General features: G+C 32.7%; 1 protein-coding gene and 1 long non-coding RNA gene across 2 annotated transcripts; both read right to left on the reverse strand.

Annotated features, from left to right (window-relative positions):
* Positions 1 to 3,356: 3,356 nt before the first annotated feature.
* Positions 3,357 to 6,515, reverse strand: LOC141609280 (uncharacterized). Its single transcript, XR_012527338.1, has 2 exons — positions 6,219 to 6,515; positions 3,357 to 3,794 (listed from the first exon to the last, which is right to left on the reverse strand). It is a non-coding gene; the product is annotated as an uncharacterized LOC141609280 (long non-coding RNA).
* An 11,174-nt stretch (positions 6,516 to 17,689) lies between these two features.
* LOC141606165 (RAP domain-containing protein, chloroplastic) lies at positions 17,690 to 21,821 on the reverse strand. Its single transcript, XM_074425192.1, has 3 exons — positions 19,709 to 21,821; positions 19,161 to 19,243; positions 17,690 to 18,156 (listed from the first exon to the last, which is right to left on the reverse strand). Exons 1-3 carry the CDS (start codon positions 21,507 to 21,509, stop codon positions 18,088 to 18,090), a joined length of 1,953 nt encoding a protein of 650 aa, XP_074281293.1. The 5' UTR covers positions 21,510 to 21,821; the 3' UTR covers positions 17,690 to 18,087.
* Positions 21,822 to 22,333: the final 512 nt, after the last annotated feature.

Genomic DNA, 22,333 nt, shown 5'->3' on the forward strand with positions numbered 1-22,333 from the left:
GTTGTTGATTTTTATATCTTCTGATTTGCAATAGGGAGAGGTCACAATTATTATATCACCAAAGAGCATTTAAGAGAGGCATCAACAGCAACAAGCTCACAAGCTCACCAGAGTACTATAGCAAACCAAACTTCAATTTATTTTTTGGTGACTTAGCAATCCAAACTACAGTAAAGGATACTTTAGAATTTGAAACATGCAAAAAAAATCTGGCTTATAGAATCATATACAATTAATTAAAAACAAGAAGATAATTAATGTATTTATAGCAAATGAAATTTTTATACCAGCCTCAGACAATATCTTGTATTAGCTGACGTTGCATCATTTTGAAATTACGATTCTGGTGATGATGAGTGGTTTCAAATGACATCTCACATTAGTTGACGTCGTATTGCTATGAGATTACGATTGTGATGGGGTGATGAGCGCCTGAGCGGCAAGCGGCAAGCGGCGCCGTTTTAGATGATATTGCATCATTTTGAAATTATGATTCTGGGGTGATGAGCGCCTGGTTTCAAATGACATCTCACATTAGTTGACGTCGTATTGCTATGAGATTACGATTGTGATGGGGTGATGAGCGCTTGAGCGGCAAGCGGCGCCGTTTTAAATGATATTGCATCATTTTGAAATTACGATTTTGGGGTGATGAGCGCCTGGTTTCAAATGACATCTCACATTAGTTGACGTCGTATTGCTATGAGATTACGATTGTGATGGGGTGATGAGCGCCTGAGCGGCAAGCGGCACCGTTTTAGATGATATTTCACACTCTGGCGTACAATATCATTCTGCGATCATCAATGTTATCCTAAATGATCTATTTAAACTTGTAATAAGAAAAATAACTCTACCATACCATATATAAACCTAAAATCAACAAAATTTCATTTAGATTCTTTGAATATCACCATTTCCTTAAATTTCACATCAGAATATCAATGTTTGACTTTTAAAAGTACAGTAAAACAATTTCATTTAGGCCCTGTTCTTTTGGACTTAATTTCAGTTTAGTTCAGTTTAGTTCAGTTCATTTAGGCCCTGTTCTTTTGGACTTATTTATATATTTAATTACAATAACATTCAATGATACAAGTTCAATTACTCACTTACTCCGTATTATAGTACAAATTTAACAACAATCGTTAAAAAAATGAAAACGTTCTATAATCTCCGTCTTATCAAAATGCAATATATTTGTATGCTTAAAGAGGTGGATGTCTTTAATTTGTTTAAATTAATTTTAATAAGGATAAAAGGAGTCTTTAATTTGTTTAAATTAATTTTAATAAGGATAAAAGAAAAACAAAAATATGCTTATTATGGGGTTTGAACCCCTACCACCAAGTCAACAGTGAAATAGAAGGTCTAGTTGTCTAAGGCATCTACTCTCACCAACTGAGCTACATTATACCACTATGTATTTTAAAATGCAAATTATTCTTATTCTTAAAAACAGGTTGGGCTGAAGCCCAACTAGCCGAGATCCGCCCCTGCTTGCAGTCCAGAAACAGCGCGAATGTGCAGAACAGATGGGGGGACGAGTGAAAATTAGCTTCTGGTTCGATGTAAAGTGTTGGAATTTACGGGTTTTAGGAATTGTAGCTTTTAGTTTTTCTTGCTAGACGCGATTAGGTTTGTAGACGGTTGCTTAATTTGCAACTACTGCTATTTCATTCAGCTTCTTTTCAAGATTGTTTACTAATTTTTCATAATTCAAAGAAGTTTTTTTCTCTACAATGTAGCTTATTATCAATTTCAACCGCTGTTTTCGACAATTTATCAAAAAGTTTTCAATCGGTATATACTCAGGAATCAAGGATGATTTCTATGGCTTCCAGACGGGAATAAATAGAGTAAGACGCTATTGTCAAGCCGCCTCTTTGATAAAATTGTCGTCTCACCGGAGTTTCTTGTATCTTCTAGCAAAGAAAATATACAGTATAAGACGAAATATACAGTATCTCGTCACAAACAAAACGCTTTATTTAGAAGAACACATATAGGAAACAACATAATATATAAAATCACGTCTTAATATCACAATTGCAAAACAAAAGCAAGAAATAAAAACAAACCCATTAAAAAAAAAAATGTGAATTCAATCAAGGCACAAAAGAATCAAAGGGTAATACAGAATTAGTGAATACCTTCAAAAGATTGGCTGTTGCGTCAAGGCAGGATTTTTTTTTATGAACAAGTTCTAAGGGGAAAGCAGGTTGAAGGCACAGTATTTGTTAAGAGAAATTTTTGAGTAATAGGGTTTTTATATTTTGGCTCAGTTCAGTTCAGGTCAGGTCCATTAAGTTCAGTTCAGTTCAGTTCAGGTCCATTAAGTTCAGTTCAGTTCAGTTCAGTTCAGACGGATTCAGTCCAAAAGAACAGGGCCTTAGATTCTTTGAATGTCAATGTTTGACTTTTAAAAGTACAGTAATGATATCGCGTCAGCTAAAAAGACATATTTGAAAGTTTATCACATCAGAATCGTATTTCAGAATGATACATCGTCAAGCGAGACGTTATCTAAAACCACTTATCACCGTTAGAATCGTAATTTTAGAATGATATAATGCCAATTGATGCGAGATATCATCTGAACCGCTAAAATTATCATTTTATATTTAGTACGATTATACATATTGGATATGGTTCTACTAGCTAAGTTTTATTTATTTATTTATTTATTTGCATGTTTCAAGTTCCAGTATCCTCATTGAATCGTATAGTAGGATTGCATTCGCATCTATGCATGGTGAGCTTGTTGTCGTTGTTGCCTTCTTCAATGCTCTTTGGTGAGACAATTATTGTAACCTCTCCCTAGTGCAAATCAGAGACGATGTACAACAAAACAACACAAATATTTCTATTATTAGAAAAAAAGGATTATTTTGGGTGTAATTTTTAATTTTTTTTAAAGGGACTTAATTTTAAAAATGTGTTTAAAAAGGAGTTATTGATAATTTACTCAAGAGAAAATTATTAATAACTCCCTTTTAAAATATACTTTTTAAAATTTATTCCCTTTTAAAAAAGTTTAAAAATCACACCCAAAATATTGCAAAAAATTAGAAATTACTCTAAAAAAATTAGAAATTGCTAAATCTTTTATTAATACTATTATTTGAGAATGACTTGACACATACTAAATACGAGTATAAAATCCCCTATCTATAAAAGCTGAAGCATTTAAATGCTTCCCATTGGCTCCTTAAAATCAGGGATTGTTAAAGCAATTTTATTTTTTTTGTTGAGGAAAGTAACCCACGTTTCTTACTCAATTAATTACTCTCTTTCATTCTTTTAATTCTCTCTCCTGTTTATTATTATGCATATACTGTAAATATCCCTCTATATGATATGATGATTAGATTAATATGATATTCAACATCTGAAGTCTGAAATAACCAAATAAAAACAAAGAAATTAATACAAATTACAAATAATAATTACATACCCAAAAAAATATAAATAAATTACACTACAAAAATTACAATTATTAGCTTACAAATTTATTTACAAATACATTACAATTACAAAATTAAACTAAACAAATATAATAATGGTTGACATAATCTTTGAGATCAGTGTAACAACCATTCATCATCGAGATCTGATAAAGACTCGGTAACGTGAGCTAAATGCCTCCTAACCACCGTCGTGGGATGGCACAATAGTTAAGCTGACAATAGTCAACATAAAAAAAATTACCTTTATATTTGAAAAAACTCCGAATGGTGACACGAACCATTCAACATCGAAACTCGGAAACATGAACTTTCAGCACTCCATACCTGCACCAATAACACGATTTTTCGTTATCCGCACTTTAAATTAAAACTTAATTTAATTTTATCAAACTATACAATAATAACGCAATTTATATTTAATAAGGCAATTTAATTTAATCAAAGCAAGCATGGTATAATAAAGGAAATAAGCGTAAAGAACAAATATATCGTACAACCTATATAGGTAGACAGTATATTGGCTAATCTACATTTTAAACTTTAAATTTTAAACTTTAAATATAAAGTTATCATGTTCGCATCTACGATTATTTTTTCAGATTTTTATCCAAAAATACTTAAAAAAAAAGAGGCAATTTAATCAAAGCAAGCATGGTATAATAAAGCAAATAAGCGTAAAGAACAAATATATCGTACGGAGTATATTGGTTAATCCACATTTTAGACTTTAAACATATCGTGTTCGCATATGCGATTAATTTTCCAGATTTAGGTAATCCACATTTTAAACTTTAAAAGTATTGTGTTCGCATATGCGATTATTTTTCCAAATTTGTATCCAAAATTACTTTTAAAAAAAAATTATAAGGCAATTTAATTTAATCAAAGCAAGCTTAGTATAATAAAGCAAATTAGCGTAAAGAACAAAAATATCATATGGAGTATATTGGTTAATCCACATTTTAAATTTAAACTTCAAATATATCGTGTTCGCATATACGACTACTTTTCCAGATTTGTATCCAAAGTACTTTTAAAAAAAATAAGGCAATTTAATTTAGTCAAACAAAACTTTTATGACATAATATAATACTCGCATTACTTAATAATAATAATAGCTTTAAACGCAAGTATACAAATAATATACGCAAAGTTTATTAAAAACACACCACTTTTATGACATGCATACATAAATATTAGCTCACAAACAGCCAGCGTTTTTTAAACATGATAACTACAAATCACTAATTAAAATTTTATTTTAATAAAATTTTAATAATAATAATACAATAATAGCTTTATCACATGAGTAATTAAACAAAGGAACCCGACGATGGCGACGAAGAAGAGGCAGCAAGTGTCTAAAATTCGGGGTTTTGCCTCTATTTCGATTAAATAAATAAAAGACACCCTAGGTTTTTTTAGCACAACATCATGTTTTGGACAAAAATAGAAGACTCATAGAAATCTAACTTAATTTTAATTTTAATAACATCTAAATAATTTCTTAACAGCCAACGTTTTTTTAAAACATGGTAATTACAAAAAAGTAGTTTCATAATAATTATTTAAAGACACCCCGACCTTTTTTTAGCACACTACACAACACCATGACTCTTAAATTAAGGCACTGCTAAGTAACTGCCAAAGTTTGTTAACTGTCATTGCAAAAGATAAATAAGCCTATCAGATTACATACTAAGACTTTTTAAAAAATCAAAATCAAAGCTTAGTTTTAAAAAAAAAAGATAAGAGTCATGAAAAGAGGAAGTTGTTCTAACATGGGTGAAAAGAGAAGAAACAGTTCACATGAATGCAAAACAAGTAAGTTATTAATGTTTGTTATTCACTAATCCATAGTTCCCTTATTATTATGACTAATGTTAAGATTAAAGAGTCCAGAAACTTTACAATTAATGTTAGAATATACTTAATAAATATATGTAATCATTAGAACATTAATCCATTAGAATTTTATATTGAATTAAATTTTCGAAATAATTGATTGAATTGTGTCAAGTTTTTGTAACAATTCGGGTAAGGGTGGGATTCGAGTTAGGTTAGATTAGGATAAACTTCGGATATGATTCATGTTTAAAATCGGGTTAGGGTTCAGGTTTAGATTCGGGTTAGGGTTCATGATTAAATTCGGATTAGGGTTAACAACGGGTTTGAGTTCGGGTTTCAAAACGGTTGCGGGTGCGGGTTTGGTCCGGGGGCGGGTTTGGTTCCAATTTCGGTTGGGTTGGGTTGGGTTGGGTTAGGGTTTGAGATTGAAGATTACTGGGTTTGGGTTGAAGATTTCTGGGTTTGAAGTTGAAGGTTTTGTATTTGAATGAAGATTAACTCAGAAACTCATCTAAACCCAGAAACTCATCTTCAAACCCACAAATTGACCCCAAATACAGAACTTCATCCCAAAATCCAGAACATTTCACCAGAAAAATGAAAAAAAATGTACAACACAGAAAATGCAATCAACTTAATTCATGCAATTAATACATCATTTTTATATAAATTTTTTTTGTATAATTTAATTAAAAAAACAATACATTCATAAAAAATAATGACTTTAAAGCGGTACTAATTATATGAATCATATAAAATTCATTAATGACCACGATTACATTATCAGATCTATGAAAACTTGATTCTTAAAGATGAAGAAACTCATAGAGGAAGCATGAATCGAGTCACATGAAAACAAAAAAGGAAAAAAATATACAAACAACAAGATCAGAAACATACCAAAGTAAATCGATCGAAAATATAGACGATAAAATTTAAGAGCGGTGGAAATTAAACCCGGAAATTGAAATACACACGAGGGATCGACAAGTAGAGATGAATACGGCGGAAATATAGCAGAGAACCAGTTAGAGTTTGATAGAGTCGAAGTGACGGCGGAAATATGGTGGATTCAGTGTTATGCGGAGGAAAAGTAAAGATTCATTTGAGTGCTTGGCTAATAGAGATTGACGGAGTTGAATTGAGCGCATAAAGAGAAAAGAGTAGTGTGACGGCTGTGTTTTAGAGAGTGGTAGGTAGAGTAAAAATAGGGTTTATAAAATAGTGTGAAGGTATATATCACTCTTTTTGTTTAGATCATATAAATATATAATACTCCCTCCACAAACCTATTTTCACCCCATTTGCTTTTGGGAGGTCAAAGTTTTCGAACTTTGACCGTAAATAAGTTGGAGAATAAAAATTATTCGATTATAAAACAAAAATATTTACACTTATTTTCATAACATCTTTCACGAAAAAAAATTTCAAGAAAAAAAAGTAACGTATACACTTCGAAAAAGACGGTCAAAGTGTCGTCTTGGAGACCGCAATAAAGCAAATGGGGTGAAAATAGGTTTGTGGAGGAGAAAACATGGAGCTCATCCAGAACTGAGTCGATACAAACGTGGCCAAAGAAAAACCAGTGAAAAACCGGACCAAAAGAAACCAGGTAGCTGAATCTGCACTGGATGTAAGGTAGACAGCAGGCGCAGTGAGAAGGGTTAAGGATGCCGAGGCAAGCCGTGGACCAACCAAGTCACAGGCAGTCCCCATAGCGATACGAGCAAAAACTGCACCTGAAACTGATGCAATTCCTGCATTTCCAATATCTGTGGCCGTGAGATTAAGGTTGTCTCGGATTATAGGCAGCAGTGGCGGCGCTGCAAAACTGGAGACGAAACAGGCGAAGAATTGTACCCATGACAGGTGAAATGCTCTCATATGAGGGTTTGCCACAGAAAATATAGGAAAAACTTTGGACTTATGCTCTTTATCTACTGGCAGAGCAAATTGTTTTGGGTCTAGATCATTATTTCCCTGAACTGTACCCATGATCACCCTTTCCGACTACCCTTTTCGACCAAAATCTGTAATTTTATGTGTTAATGATGTTCTGAACTGTGAGATATCAGGAAAGTTGCATTCTTACTTAAAACATGTTTATGAAGTGAGACTTGGTGAATTGTATAGCTATTTGATACTATGAAAAGGAGAAGAATATTCAGAATTTTGCACAGTCAAAGTCTTTAAGCTGTGAATCTGAGAATTAATGAGAATCTTAAGTAGAAATTAAGTATATTTTGGTGAAGAATTTGTCAAAGATATCAAATAATCATATCACCATAATATTAGGAAGTCTATCCTTTCCTTCCTCTTTTGTTAATACGTTCATATGCATAGTCAAAGTGTATATTTGGTTAGCATTATTCTCTCCTCTTTTATAGGATTATTTGTTCATATTCTGATCTTGTATCTTTGTATAAATAGCTATGTAATTGTATACATTCATCATCAATAAAACAACTCTTCTCATAACTCTTATAGAATTGATAGTATAGGTTGCTTTCAAAGTGTGGAAGGTGTGTTGTTTCTTTTGCTAGTTGGTTTGACTTGTGAAATTTAAGGAAATGGTGATATTCAAAGAATCTAAATGAAATTTTGTTGATTTTAGGTTTATATATGGTATGGTAGAGTTATTTTTCTTATTACAAGTTTAAACAGATCATTTAGGATAACATTGATGATCGCAGAATGATATTGTGTCAGTTGACGCTAGAGTGTGAAATATCATCTAAAACGGTGTCGCTTGCCGCTCAGGCGCTCATCACCCCATCACAATCGTAATCTCATAGCAATACGACGTCAACTAATGTGAGATGTCATTTGAAACCAGGCGGTCATCACCCCAGAATCATAATTTCAAAATGATGCAATATCATCTAAAACGGCGCCGCTTGCCGCTCAGACGCTCATCACCCCATCACAATCGTAATCTCATAGCAATACGACGTCAACTAATGTGAGATGTCATTTGAAACCACTCATCATCACCAGAATCGTAATTTCAAAATGATGCAACGTCAGCTAATACAAGATATTGTCTGAGGCTGGTATAAAAATTCCATTTGCTATAAATACATTAATTATCTTCTTGTTTTTAATTAATTGTATATGATTCTACAAGCCAGATTTTTTTGCATGTTTCAAATTCTAAAGTATCCTTTAATGTAGTTTGGATTGCTAAGTCACCAAAAAATAAATTGAAGTTTGGTTTGCTTGCTATAGTACTCTGGTGAGCTTGTTGCTGTTGATGTCTCTCTTAAATGCTCTTTGGTGATATAATAATTGTGACCTCTCCGTATTGCAAATCAGAAGATATAAAAATCAACAAATGTTTTTGTTGTAGGAAAAATGGATACATTAGGTTTCGATATTTTATCAAAAAAATTTTAATAAATATTTGTAGATAATGTATTTATTGTATATAAGACCTAATAACATGAGACTAAATATATAATCTTGAGTTAATTTTTTTGCATGTTTATTTGTATCAACTCGCTGAAATTTCAACACGTATGTGAGATTTAACGATGAAAAACAACCTTTTTTGAACTTGAAAAATATTTGGTTCTAATAACGTTTTTCAAAAAAGTTGACTTATTTGTAGCTGCAGTTATAACTTAGATAACGTTTGTACATGGTGACATCCACTCGCGAATTTAGAGGGTAAGTGTCTATCACGTTTTCCATAGAAGCTTATATACACTTCTACTAAGGAAGCGGTTATGTATGGATAAGAAGGAACTTGGCTTGGTAGTTAGTATGTTGCTCCCCTTCGGGAGGCAAAATCATGTGTCGGCTGTCAGTCACTGCAGAAATTTCAACATAGCGATTATGTATGGATAAGAAGGAACTTTATTTGCTTGGTGGCTAGTACGTTTCTCTCCCTCGGGCGGAAAAATCATGTGTCAGCTGTCAGTCATCGCAGAAATTTCAGTAGGCGTATGTAAACTAACTGTGAAAATTGAAACAACTTTTTATTTAAAGTTGAAGTAGATTTGATTTTTAATACCACTTCCATAAAAGCTGGTTTGTATCTATAATGGTATTAAAGATAACTTTTTATGCATTCTGATTACATTGGTGAAATTTCAACACATATACGAAATCTAACTTTAAAAACCATCTGATCTTCTATCTATATATTAATCTTGTAAGTTAGTTGTTGACATGGGTACATAATAAACGAGCCAAGATGACATGGCATATTGTGGTAAAATTAAAAAAATGATGTATAGGCAAATATAATCAAGAGAAATTGAGCCAACCTAAGTATTAATATCTTTGAATTCAATTCATTCATTCATTCAATTCTTTCCTAATGTGTTCACAAAAAAAAAAAGTTCATCATCAATTTCAAAATCACTTGGCTGCGAATGGCTATTAAAATCAAGTGCAAAGATTCTTTCCCAATGAGCTTAAAATTAGGCCGTAAAACTAATATTTCAACTTCAGATAACTATTGAAAAAATAGATTATAAAACTAATTTATTATAGCTATATGATTTTTTTAAGGAAAATTTACGGAATATATTTATATATTTTTTGAAATTCCTATATTAATGATATTCTTCCCAAAAACAAACGTATTCTTAACTAACCATGTTAAAATCTACAAACTATAGTAATAGTAAAAAAAATAATACTCCATCAGCAATATATTATGGTTGTCAGTGATTATTAAGTTAAGACGGTCTTATACTGTGAGACGGTTCTATAATGTAAAAATACAACTTATTTGTTAGCATTAAATGAATCTTTTTATAAAAATGGACCGTCTTACGGTGTAAGACCCTTTTATTTTATAAATTTTGACTTATTAAATAAAAAGACAATTTATTTATTAATTTGATAATAAAACTAAACGTTTTCTTTTTGTTCTATTAACAAATATGGACAGTTTCATAATTGAGGTCGTCCTAATCTATAATTTGTGAATAAATTTTACAAGCACCATTTTTTTCGATGACTTTTTAATGTGTATACGAGGGTAGAGAAAGGTCGGGCTTCCTAACATTATATATAAGTAGTGATCTAATACTTTAACTCTATGGAGTAATTGCCATCTACTTAGTTTATTTCAGTAGAAGATACGATACACTAAATTATGAGCGGCTTTATTTGAGATTATTTTTATTCCCGATACTTTTTTACACCATTTAAATGAGGCTATATATCCTTTATGTTATCTATATATCTCAAACCGGTTGGGTGGGTCGGATCATACAAGTCGGGTGGATTCATAACGAGCCGCATCATACGGGTCATGAGTCGGGTTAGGAACAAAGTGCAGGTCAACAATTAGTATCTAACGCCTTTTATAGCTCAGAAAAATATTTTTTTAAAAACTAAGGCCATATTTAATATTAATATTTTAATCATATTTAATGTTTAGTTTTTTTAATTTTTTTTTCAATATAATATATAAACTAGTTTAGATCTCGTGCAATATATGCACGGTATACATAGAGTTTTACCATTTTAGTGTATTATTTTTGAAATTTAAATTAACTAATCTTTTTATTTTTACGTTTCTCATCGTTATATTTTGATTTGAAAATTCAAAATCAAAATCGTTTCAAGCATTTTCTTTTGCCGAGAGATTAATAGTGTAATTTTATAAAATTTTACTAATAATATATTTTTAGCCGCAACTTTTTATCATAAGAAATCAATGAATTTTATCGTATGATTCTTTAAAAAAAAAATGAATTCCTTTTTATATCATAAAAAGACTGCAATAAATTTGTATAAAATATTAAAATACTAAATGACAAAAATATATAAATCTAAAAGATTATGTGTATTATATAGCTCACCATACTTATTAAATATGCTAAAAAAACTAAACCTTATTTTAGGAAATATTTTTAGGCGGGAAAATTTAGAGTTTCACCTATTTATTTAGTAAATAGGGGATATTAATATTTTAGTAAAAAAATTAATTTATCTTTGACTTAACGGGTCGAGCTGTTCGAGTCGAGTTTGACTTAAGTTAACGGGTCATTTCGGGTTCCAGATCCAACGGGTTATGGCTCGAGATTTACAGGTTCTTACCCTGGAAAAAATGGATGAGGTCGGGTCAGGTCGAAATTTGACAAGTCTATCTCAGTCATGCCTTAAAGTCATAACTTATCATTTAGTTAAAATAATATTGATACGAATTGTACACATAACCAACTTTAATTTGTTGTGTTTTAGATTATAATTTTATAAAACGAGTTCCGTATGACTTTAACTTTATTAACAATATATGGAGTATTAGCTTAAAGGTAATCATCTAACTACAAAGTATAAAACAGCCTGTAAATTTTACGGGTTTAAAAACTAGTATATTTTAATTTTAATGTGGGAAAGTTTTTCTTAAGTCGCAGTGATAGTCTGGTACATATATCATTGAAATGTCAATAAATCATTATAATTATTTTCCTTAACTGAGCCCACATAATTACCCGTAATCTTCTATATATAAAAGCTAAGTTATTTAGAGGGTTGTGATTGGCTGACAGAAATTAGGGAAAAAATTAGATAGACCCCACCCAACTACCATCTTCTAACTTTATTTTCTACAAATCAAGTTGATGTTTATTTCATTTATATACAGATAATTAATCACCAATTATACATTTCTCTCGATATCTTTGTATTTTCATTTCCGTTTATAAAAGTTTTAACAACTTAATATATCTCAAATTTTATAATTATGTGCAATTTTAATTTTCAATATTTAAACACTTCGTTAAGTTATTAAACATCTAATTCCGTGCAATTTTGCACAGGTATAAAACTAGTTTAATGGAAAAGTTATGAAGTCGTGAGGTTTTGGGAAAAAAGTTGCATTCTTAGTATGTTCCATGCAGTGAGACTTGGTGAACTGTATAAGCTTTTTGATGGCTAATGAATCTAAGACTTAACGAGAATCTTAAGTGGAATTTAAGTATATTTTGTGAAAAATTGATGGCATTTGTTGCTTTTAAAGTGTGTGTAATCAGTAATGTGTCTTCTTTCTTAGCTAGTTGGTTTGACTTTTAAAATTAAAGCAATGGTGAAATTTAAAGAGTTTAAATGTAATTTTGTTAATTGTACGTTTACTTATGGTATGATAGAGCTATTTTTCTTGTTACAAATCCAAAACAATCAATTAGAATAATGTCACCGTTAGAACCGTAATCTTATAATGACACAGCGTCGGCCAATACAATACATCATCTAAAATAAGCTATTCGCCGCTCATCTTATAAAATGGTTCACATATGTTGTGCATAGTGACATGTGTGAACGAGATTTAACTTCTGAAAATAATTTTATTTCACTTTTTATTAATCTTAAATAAGACATGGGTTTTAATAATATTTCGATAAAAACTTGTATGAAGTCGTAAATGACATTCTGGATAATGTTTTGTGATAAATAAAGACACCAAACATATAAGTGATTTTACATATAGCATTTCATTTAAGTCATCATATCCTAGTTTAGGATCAAAATCTCATCAAGTTGTAACATGCTTGTATATTAAGCAGGGGCAGAACTAGCCTTAGGCTACTCGGGCTATAGCCCAAGATGAAAAAAGAAATAAAATTCAGTGCACTTGATATTCACTTCTGCAATGTGTAGCTGGTTGTTGAATTGGGTTCCAGTCCTTGTGACAGGGGATCGACTCCCCCCTACCTGCTAGTATTTTTTTGTCCTTTAATTTTGTTAAATAACAGCATTTAAGGCAATTCCCAAACCCCAAGCTAATTTGAATATTCATTTTTCACAAAGTCCAATATTATTCATTTTTCATAGAAAACTCAAATTTATGGGACAATCTCTTGTGAATATTTTATCGGTAACCTATATTTAAATAACAGCATTTAAGGCAATTCCCTCTGTTTTTTTTTAATTGTCATTCTCACTTTTCGAGACACTCACTTCTCTCTTCAATATCTCTCAAAATATATGACTAAATATGTTGAAATGTATACTCATATTAAAGCTCTATTCGTAAGGAATTTTATGGTGTAATTTTTATAATTTTCCGACCAATATATTTTTGTATAAATTGAATTCAAAGGCTCACCTCGTAAATTGAAAACGTCAATTATTTTAGAACGGAGGAAGTATTTAATTATTGAGTAAGTTATATTGTTATTATTATAAAATATGATTGACAAAATTGAATACGGCTAAAATAAAATGTTTTCTTTTCAGATACTTCCTTTTTTTGCTAATCTTTAAAATTTGTTTCTCTTAATATGCTAGATTTTTATCGTATTAGACATACAAGATTAATTAAAATAGCTACTATCTGTCTCGATAGAAATTATGTCACGGACTCACGGTCAATAACGGATAGGTAAAATTTTATATTTGGGGATCCAATCAAAATATTAAGGTGATTTTTGCGTAAAAAGTATAATTTTTTTAGCCTAAAATTGGACAAAGTACAGAAAAAACGGAGTATCACTTTCCGGGTGTCCCAGAATGCGAAAACTCATACATGGATCTATCAACAATTTGAATTTTTCTTTAACCAACACGTTTGTTTGACTTTTAAAAGTACAGTAAAACTCAAGATTATATATTTAGTCTCATGTTATTAGGTCTTATATACAATAAATACATTATCTACAAATATTTATTAATTTTTTTTTGATAAAATATCGAAACCTAATGTATCCATTTTTCCTACGACAACAACATTTGTTGTTGATTTTTATATCTTCTGATTTGCAATAGGGAGAGGTCACAATTATTATATCACCAAAGAGCATTTAAGAGAGACATCAACAGCAACAAGGTCACAAGCTCACCAGAGTACTGTAGCAAACCAAACTTCAATTTATTTTTTGGTGACTTAGCAATCCAAACTACAGTAAAGGATACTTTAGAATTTGAAACATGCAAAAAAATTTGGCTTATAGAATCATATACAATTAATTAAAAACAAGAAGATAATTAATGTATTTATAGCAAATGGGATTTTTATACCAGCCTCAGACAATATCTTGTATTAGCTGACGTTGCATCATTTTGAAATTATGATTCTGGTGATGATGAGTGGTATCAAATAACATCTCACATTAGTTGACGTCGTATTGCTATGAGATTACGATTGTGATGGGGTGATGAGCGTCTGAGCGGCAAGCGGCGCCGTTTTAGATGATATTGCATCATTTTGAAATTATGATTCTGGGGTGATGACCGCCTGGTTTCAAATGACATCTCACATTAGTTGACGTCGTATGGCTATGAGATTACGATTGTGATGGGGTGATGAGCGCCTGAGCGGCAAGCGGCGCCGTTTTAGATGATATTGCATCATTTTGAAATTACGATTCTGGGGTGATGAGCGCCTGGTTTCAAATGACATCTCACATTAGTTGACGTCGTATTGCTATGAGATTACGATTGTGATGGGGTGATGAGCGCCTGAGCGGCAAGCGGCACCGTTTTAGATGATATTTCACACTCTGGCGTCAACTGACACAATATCATTCTGCGATGTTCAATGTTATCCTAAATGATCTGTTTAAACTTGTAATAAGAAAAATAACTCTACCATACCATATATAAACCTAAAATCAACAAAATTTCATTTAGATTCTTTGAATATCACCATTTCCTTAAATTTCACATCAGAATATCAATGTTTGACTTTTAAAAGTACAGTAAAACAATTTCATTTAGGCCCTTTTCTTTTGGACTTAATTTCAGTTTAGTTCAGTTCATTTAGGCCCTGTTTTTTTGGACTTGTTTATATATTTAATTACAATAACATTCAATGATACAAGTTCAGTTACTCACTTACTCCGTATTATAGTACAAATTTAACAACAATCGTTAAAAAAATGAAAACGTTCTATAATCTCCGTCTTATCAAAATGCAATATATTTGTATGCTTAAAGAGGTGGATGTCTTTAATTTGTTTAAATTAATTTTAATAAGGATAAAAGGAGTCTTTAATTTGTTTAAATTAATTTTAATAAGGATGAAAAAAAAACAAAAATACGCTTGTTATGGGGTTTGAACCCCCGCCACCAAGTCAACAGTGAAATAAAAGGTCTAGTTGTCTATGACATCTACTCTCACCAACTGAGCTACATTACACCACTGAGTATTTTGAAATGCAAATTGTTCTTATTCTTAAAAGCAGGTTGGGCTGAAGCCCAACTAGCCGAGATCCGACCCTGCTTGCAGTCCAGAAACAGCGCGAATGTGCAGAACAGATGGAGGGACGAGTGAAAATTAGCTTCTGGTTTGATGTAAAGTGTTGGAATTTACGGGTTTTAGGAATTGTAGCTTTTAGTTTCTCTTGCTAGACGCGATTAGGTTTGTAGACGGTTGCTTAATTTGCAACTACTGCTATTTCATTCAGCTTCTTTTCAAGATTGTTTACTAATTTTTCATAATTCAGAGAAGTTTTTTTCTCTACAATGTAGCTTATTATCAATTTCAACCGCTGTTTTCGACAATTTTATCAAAAAGTTTTCAATCAGTATATACTCAGGATTCAAGGATGATTTCTATGGCTTCCAGACGGGAATAAATAGAGTAAGACGCTATTGTCAAGCCGCCTCTTTGATAAAATTGTCGTCTCACCGGAGTTTCTTGTATCTTCTAGCAAAGAAAATATACAGTATACTACAGAAAATGGTACAAAGACGAAATATACAGTATCTCGTCACAAACAAAACGCTTTATTTAGAAGAACACATATAGGAAACAACATAATATATAAAATCACGTCTTAATATCACAATTGCAAAACAAAAGCAAGAAATAAAAACAAACCCATTAAAAAAAATGTGAATTCAATCAAGGCACAAAAGAATCAAAGGGTAATACAGAATTAGTGAATACCTTCAAAAGATTGGCTGTTGCGTCAAGGCATGATTTTTTTTTATGAACAAGTTCTAAGGGGAAAGCAGGTTGAAGGCACAATATTTGTTAAGAGAAATTTTTGAGTAATACGTAGGTTTTTTTTTTAATTTTGGCTCAGTTCAGGTCCATTAAATTTAGTTCAGTTCAGTTCAGGTCAGGTCCATTAAGTTCAGTTCAGTTCAGTTCAGTTCAGGTCCATTAAGTTCAGTTCAGTTCAGTTCAGTTCAGACGGATTCAGTCCAAAAGAACAGGGCCTTAGATTCTTTGAATATCAATGTTTGACTTTTAAAAGCACACTAATGATATCGCGTCAGCTAAAAAGACATATTTGAAAGTTTATCACATCAGAATCGTATTTCAGAATGATACATCGTCAAGCGAGACGTTATCTAAAACCGCTTATCACCGTTAGAATCGTAATTTTAGAATGATATAATGCCAATTGATGCGAGATATCATCTGAACCGCTAAAATTATCATTTTATATTTAGTACGATTATACATATTGGATATGGTTCTACTAGCTAAGTTTTATTTATTTATTTATTTATTTATTTGCATGTTTCAAGTTCCAGTATCCTCATTGAATCGTATAGTAGGATTGCATTCGCATCTATGCATGGTGAGCTTGTTGTCGTTGTTGCCTTCTTAAATGCTCTTTGGTGAGACAATTATTGTAACCTCTCCCTAGTGCAAATCAGAGACGATGTACAACAAAACAACACAAATATTTCTATTATTAGAAAAAAAGGATTATTTTGGGTGTAATTTTTAAATTTTTTTTAAAGGGACTTAATTTTAAAAATGTGTTTAAAAAGGAGTTATTGATAATTTACTCAAGAGAAAATTATTAATAACTCCCTTTTAAAATACACTTTTTAAAATTTATTCCCTTTTAAAAAAGTTTTAAAATTACACCCAAAAAATTGCAAAAAATTAGAAATTACTCTAAAAAAATTAGAAATTGCTAAATCTTTTATTAATATTATTATTTGAGAATGACTTGACACATACTAAATAGTAAATACGAGTATAAAATAAAACTAAAATCACTAAAAGATGAGAAGATTTTAAAATTGAAATCATTAGCTTTGGTGGTATAAAAAATATTTTGTCTAAAATACATTTCAACGCATTACTCAATTCTCTTGATTATTGTCAGTTACAACTTTTTTTTTCTCAAAGCAAAATACAATGATAATATGAACAATTAATAAAATATCACTATTATTATATAAGTAATTTATTTGTAAAAAGAAAAAAACTATATATAGGGTTGATTTATTACACGGGGTCTAAACTAGTATAATTAGTACATAAATTTCCATTTGCGAATATAAAATTAAATTACTGCTAATTTTGTAAAATACTCAATCCAGTGCAATTTTACACGGGATTAAAACTAGTTTCTATATTAAACTTTAGTACTAAAATCAGTTTGATGTTACACGGTTATGAATCACAAGCTAAAGCGACTAGACTATTAATCGTAGCGACATTGACCACAGTAGAATAGGTAATTCATAAATATAGTTTGAAATGATCATTAGTTTACAATTCAAATATTACAATGCTATGCGTCTATGACCATTCTTTATGATAAAAATCAAAATCGGGACTATTTTCTAGATTGCTAAAACCCGATCGTAGTTTAACCTTCACGTAGAATCTTTTTATTTTTTTCCGTTGATGAAATTTCAGCACGAGGCATGAGAGGACACGAGCTCCACAACGTATGTAATCTGTATACGAGAATGGACAGTGTACTGTGCATGGAAAAAAAAGGTATACAACTATTGCTTCGAGAATCAAACATCAAGATGACCAACGATATTTATGTAAACATTTGAAACGTCGGAAGAAAATATGTAAAGCAGCTTCACGGCTACCTTCCTCTTATATATAACCGCTCAAAATTTGTCTCAGGTATTCTTCTTGCTCAGTACTCCCTTGAAGTTCTTGCCACTGCAACATACAGAAAATGTAAGATTCGTAATTTCTGAAAAGTAAATGTGAGCGACAATATCACAACATTAGCCCCAATGCCTGAAAAATGCTTCAAGAATAATGCATTCGACTTCAGTGACCATGATTCCACTTTCACGTTACGCTCAACTGCTCAAGTTTCAGGCTTCCCATGTATCAATTTTTCAAAGACAAGCACACTTCTTTAAAATGCAGCTGAAGTTTTTTTTTTTTTTTTTTTTTTTTTTTTTTTTTTTTTTTTTTAAATGAAGTATAGATATATTTGAGACACGGTTTAGACTTTAGATTAAATCATTAAAAGTTATGCTTATTGTCTAGTTATCCATCTCTCTCTACGAAGGATGGGTATGTCGTTCGGGTACAAATCATATACCCATATCCTTAAGTGTACCGTTGTGGTGATCCTCCCAACAGAGAATCTAGTGAATAAGGTATAAACTGCTACACCAAATCACACCGGCACATCCCCTTGAACACTGGATGTATCAGCAAAAAATATGATGAAGTCAATCTAACCTAACTAGACTTCGGTGAATTAAATGAAGCTGGCCAAATTCACCAGACAGATTCATGGCTTCAACCTTCAAGTCATGCTACTTATCAGTGATGGGTTTTCACCTTGATTTCAGAGTCGGTTGTCGCAAGCCTAATCTAGTCCATTGTGCTAAAAATATGGCCATTGCCACCAAAAAATGCGGTCAAGGAACCTTCAGTACCTTTATACAACAGTCCTGATGAAGTCTCACGAACGCGATTAACACCATGAGGTTGACACACTGATGTGAATAAGTTTCAAGACACTAAAATATACGGAATATCAAGCAGATTTATCAACTAAGAGTCAACGTAAGGTAGTCCAACAATAAGACACCAAGCTCTATCTATAACATAGAACGACAATGAAGCATGAAAAGTAACAGCAGGCATTGATGATCATCATAAACAAATTAAACATGTCAGGCATTATGTTTAAAAAACCTTACCTCCTGATGAGAAACTGACACGAGATTCCAGCCAGAAGAAGCAACATGTCGTCGTTTCAGCATGGTGTGCCCAAGAGGCACCCCTGTAAATTCAACATCGTGTAATAAGATTAGTTGAGGCTTCATTGCGCAAAATTCTCCTCACATAAAAAAGCAAGTGGAAGCCAATTGAGTGAAATAGAGGGAGTGGTACGGTATTGAAGGACTGTTACTGAGACTCATATATGGGTGTCGACATATTCAAGGATTCACCACGAGTCTTTTTATAGATACGAGAGCATGCCCTTTGAAAAAGAAATGTACTATACATTTGAAACATTCAGTAATTCTTTTTTAAAAAGTGCAATTGAAAATTTAAGGCTTAAATTCACAAATTAACAATTTTTTCGTCACGCGGGCCTCCTTATTTAGGTCTTCTAAGAGAAACGTTAAACTGGGATGGGTTGGGTGTGATTCAATACCCATATCCTTGACTGCTGTGTCAGACACATGTACAACCTCAAAAGTGAAGAGTCGAACTAATATAGCTGAAGAGTGAGAATGAGCACCTGTATTTCTGGAGAAATGAGTAACTCCATCAATTTCCAGAGCAAGTTTCTTGTCAACCACGGCAGCATCCAATGAGTACGCATCCAAGTCATACTCTTTCACCCATTCCAGCCCTGTAGAGTAAAGAAGACGCGCAACTTCCTTCTGGAATGATGACGTGACCTTTTGATTAAACCTTTTTGTTCTCCCTGCACGAGCCATCTTCTCCTCAACATCGCTTTTTAGTGATAAATTAAGAGACGAGCACTCAACCTTCAAGCACTGATTTGCCAAAAACACTTGAGATGCAAACATGACATCCTCCCTATACTGATCTGTAAGCCTTCCTTCTAAGAATTTCTGCAGCGTTGTCCACACATTGATGAAAAATTTGCGACCCATCTGACCAAGAACAGTATAAGACCATGCAATATTTCCAAGTTGGTCTCTATTGAAATGAAGGACAGGACAACTTGAACCTTCAGAAACTACAGCTTCATCGTGATTTAGTTCATCTCTAACTGAGGAACACTGAAATTGCTGTATATCCGTATATACATTGTCCAACACTTCAAGGAAAGGGTCTGCAGGTTCATTTAGAAAAGCAAAAGCCCATAATAATTGGGCAAGCTCTTGAGCACGGAAAGTGTGAATTATCTCTGAGGCTCTCTTTGACAACTCCAAGAAGAGATCTGGTGAAGAGTGCCGCATTGAGGCAAAGGCACCAGCTACATTAGCAACATTTTGGGAATTGAATTCACTAACTTTGGTCATGGCAACCTCGGCAACCCTATCCATCTCAGTCAGATATAGAAGGTCCCCTCCTATTTTGGACAGTGCCCAAGCAATGTTAGAAATCCCTTGAGCAGAGCACTCTGGTAGTGCAGTCATAATAATTCCAACCAGCATAGACATCTCCCTTTGGCGAGCGAAGGCTAGCCTTCGTGTTTCCGTCATGGATACTTTTTCCATGTTTTTAGCAATCCTATGAATTGTTGTAGCAAGATTTAAAGGAGATAAAGGGGAGGGACTCAAGCCTTTCCCCACAGCAATTATCGTCTCAGAAACCACCTCAAGCACTTCCTCTGCTGTTTGGGCATCTACAACCATTCTATTCAAGTTAACCTCCTTCTTACGATCAGAAGGACCGTTAAATTGTGATAACCTTTGAACAAATGTTTCCATCACTTCCTTCTTCCTCTCCTCATACATTCCCCCTCCAAGCATGCTAACAGTCTGTCGAAGATGGTCCTTACCATCTACGCCACCCACATCACTCACTTCCATTTCATCGTCAGAATCCAAATCATCATCATCATCATCTTCATCATCATCAACCTTTGATTTCTTTTTGCCAACCTTCTTATCAACTACCTTTTTCTTACTCTTCTTACTTTGTTTCGGCTTCTTACTCACCATACTCTCCAAACCTCGCGTCATCCCCCTAACCTCAATCGACTTCAATGCAACTTTCCTTGCCCTCACACACCAATCCATACTATCCGTACCCGCCAACAACCTCGATTTCTCTTCTTTCTTCTTCTCAATTGGATCCGAACTTAAAGACCGACGCTTTCCTAAAAATTCCAGTTCCCAATCCTCCACTTGAGGCTCTTCTTGCTTCCCATTCACAGCATTAACAACATAAACACCATTTCTTCCAAAAATTTCACCCTTTCTACCTAAGCACACAAATTTCACCCTCTTTTCCAAAAACCCAGATGGTAATTTACCCATTTGATACTGTAAATTACCTTTACAGCCAAAAATCAAGGGTTTTAAGCAACTTTCACTGCACAATGAACTGGTAAATACCTCCATTTTTTTCACTAATTTCACTTGTTATACTCTAATTAGCAGTAATTCCACATAAAATTCAGTGAACTAACTAAAAATTTGCAGTGCACAAGAATTCAAGTATACTGTATTCATATGATTGAAGAAACCGAAAAGGGAACATACCCAATTATTTCAGATAAGAGGAGAGTGATAGAAATTGAATAGCGGGGTTGAGTTACACAGCTTACTCTATCAGAAGAGCAGCATCAAGTAATTGTTGCTCTTTTTTGTTTGTGCGAGAACTGAGAAGCGAGAAGTCTGAGAACTGTGATGATAAGAAAATGTACATCACCTATACACACTTTGGAAAATCAGGTGGTGGCGAAACGGGTCAACGGATCGGGTTCGGGTTGGGCCAACTCGGGTCGGGTCAGTTCGGGTATCTGATTGATTTCGAGTTAATTCGGGTCAGGATGTGTCATTTCGGGTTAAGCAAATCGGGTTATTTCGGGTCGTGTCATTTTCGGGTCAATGAATAATAGAGAAATAACCATTTCAAGTCTTTTCGGTTCAATTAGATTTATATTTTGTCGGTTGTTTTCGGATTTAGTGGTTTCGGATCGGGTCATTTTCGGGTCGGGTTAGTTACGGGTCAAGAAAGCTCGGGTCATGTTCGGGTCGGGTCAATTCGGGTTTTCGGGTCACATTCAGATGATGCAGTTCGGGTCTCGGGTCTGTGTTTTCTGGTCGGGTTAATTTTGTCAGGTCTAGTCTTACTCAACACCGTCTCACATATACTCTTCTTATTATTTTCATCTTTATTTTAAGAGAAAATTGTTGATTACAGCCTTTTAAAAATCATTTTT

The sequence above is a fragment of the Silene latifolia genome, chromosome 10 (genome assembly GCF_048544455.1).
Source record: "Silene latifolia isolate original U9 population chromosome 10, ASM4854445v1, whole genome shotgun sequence".
NCBI classification, from domain to species: domain Eukaryota; kingdom Viridiplantae; phylum Streptophyta; class Magnoliopsida; order Caryophyllales; family Caryophyllaceae; genus Silene; species Silene latifolia.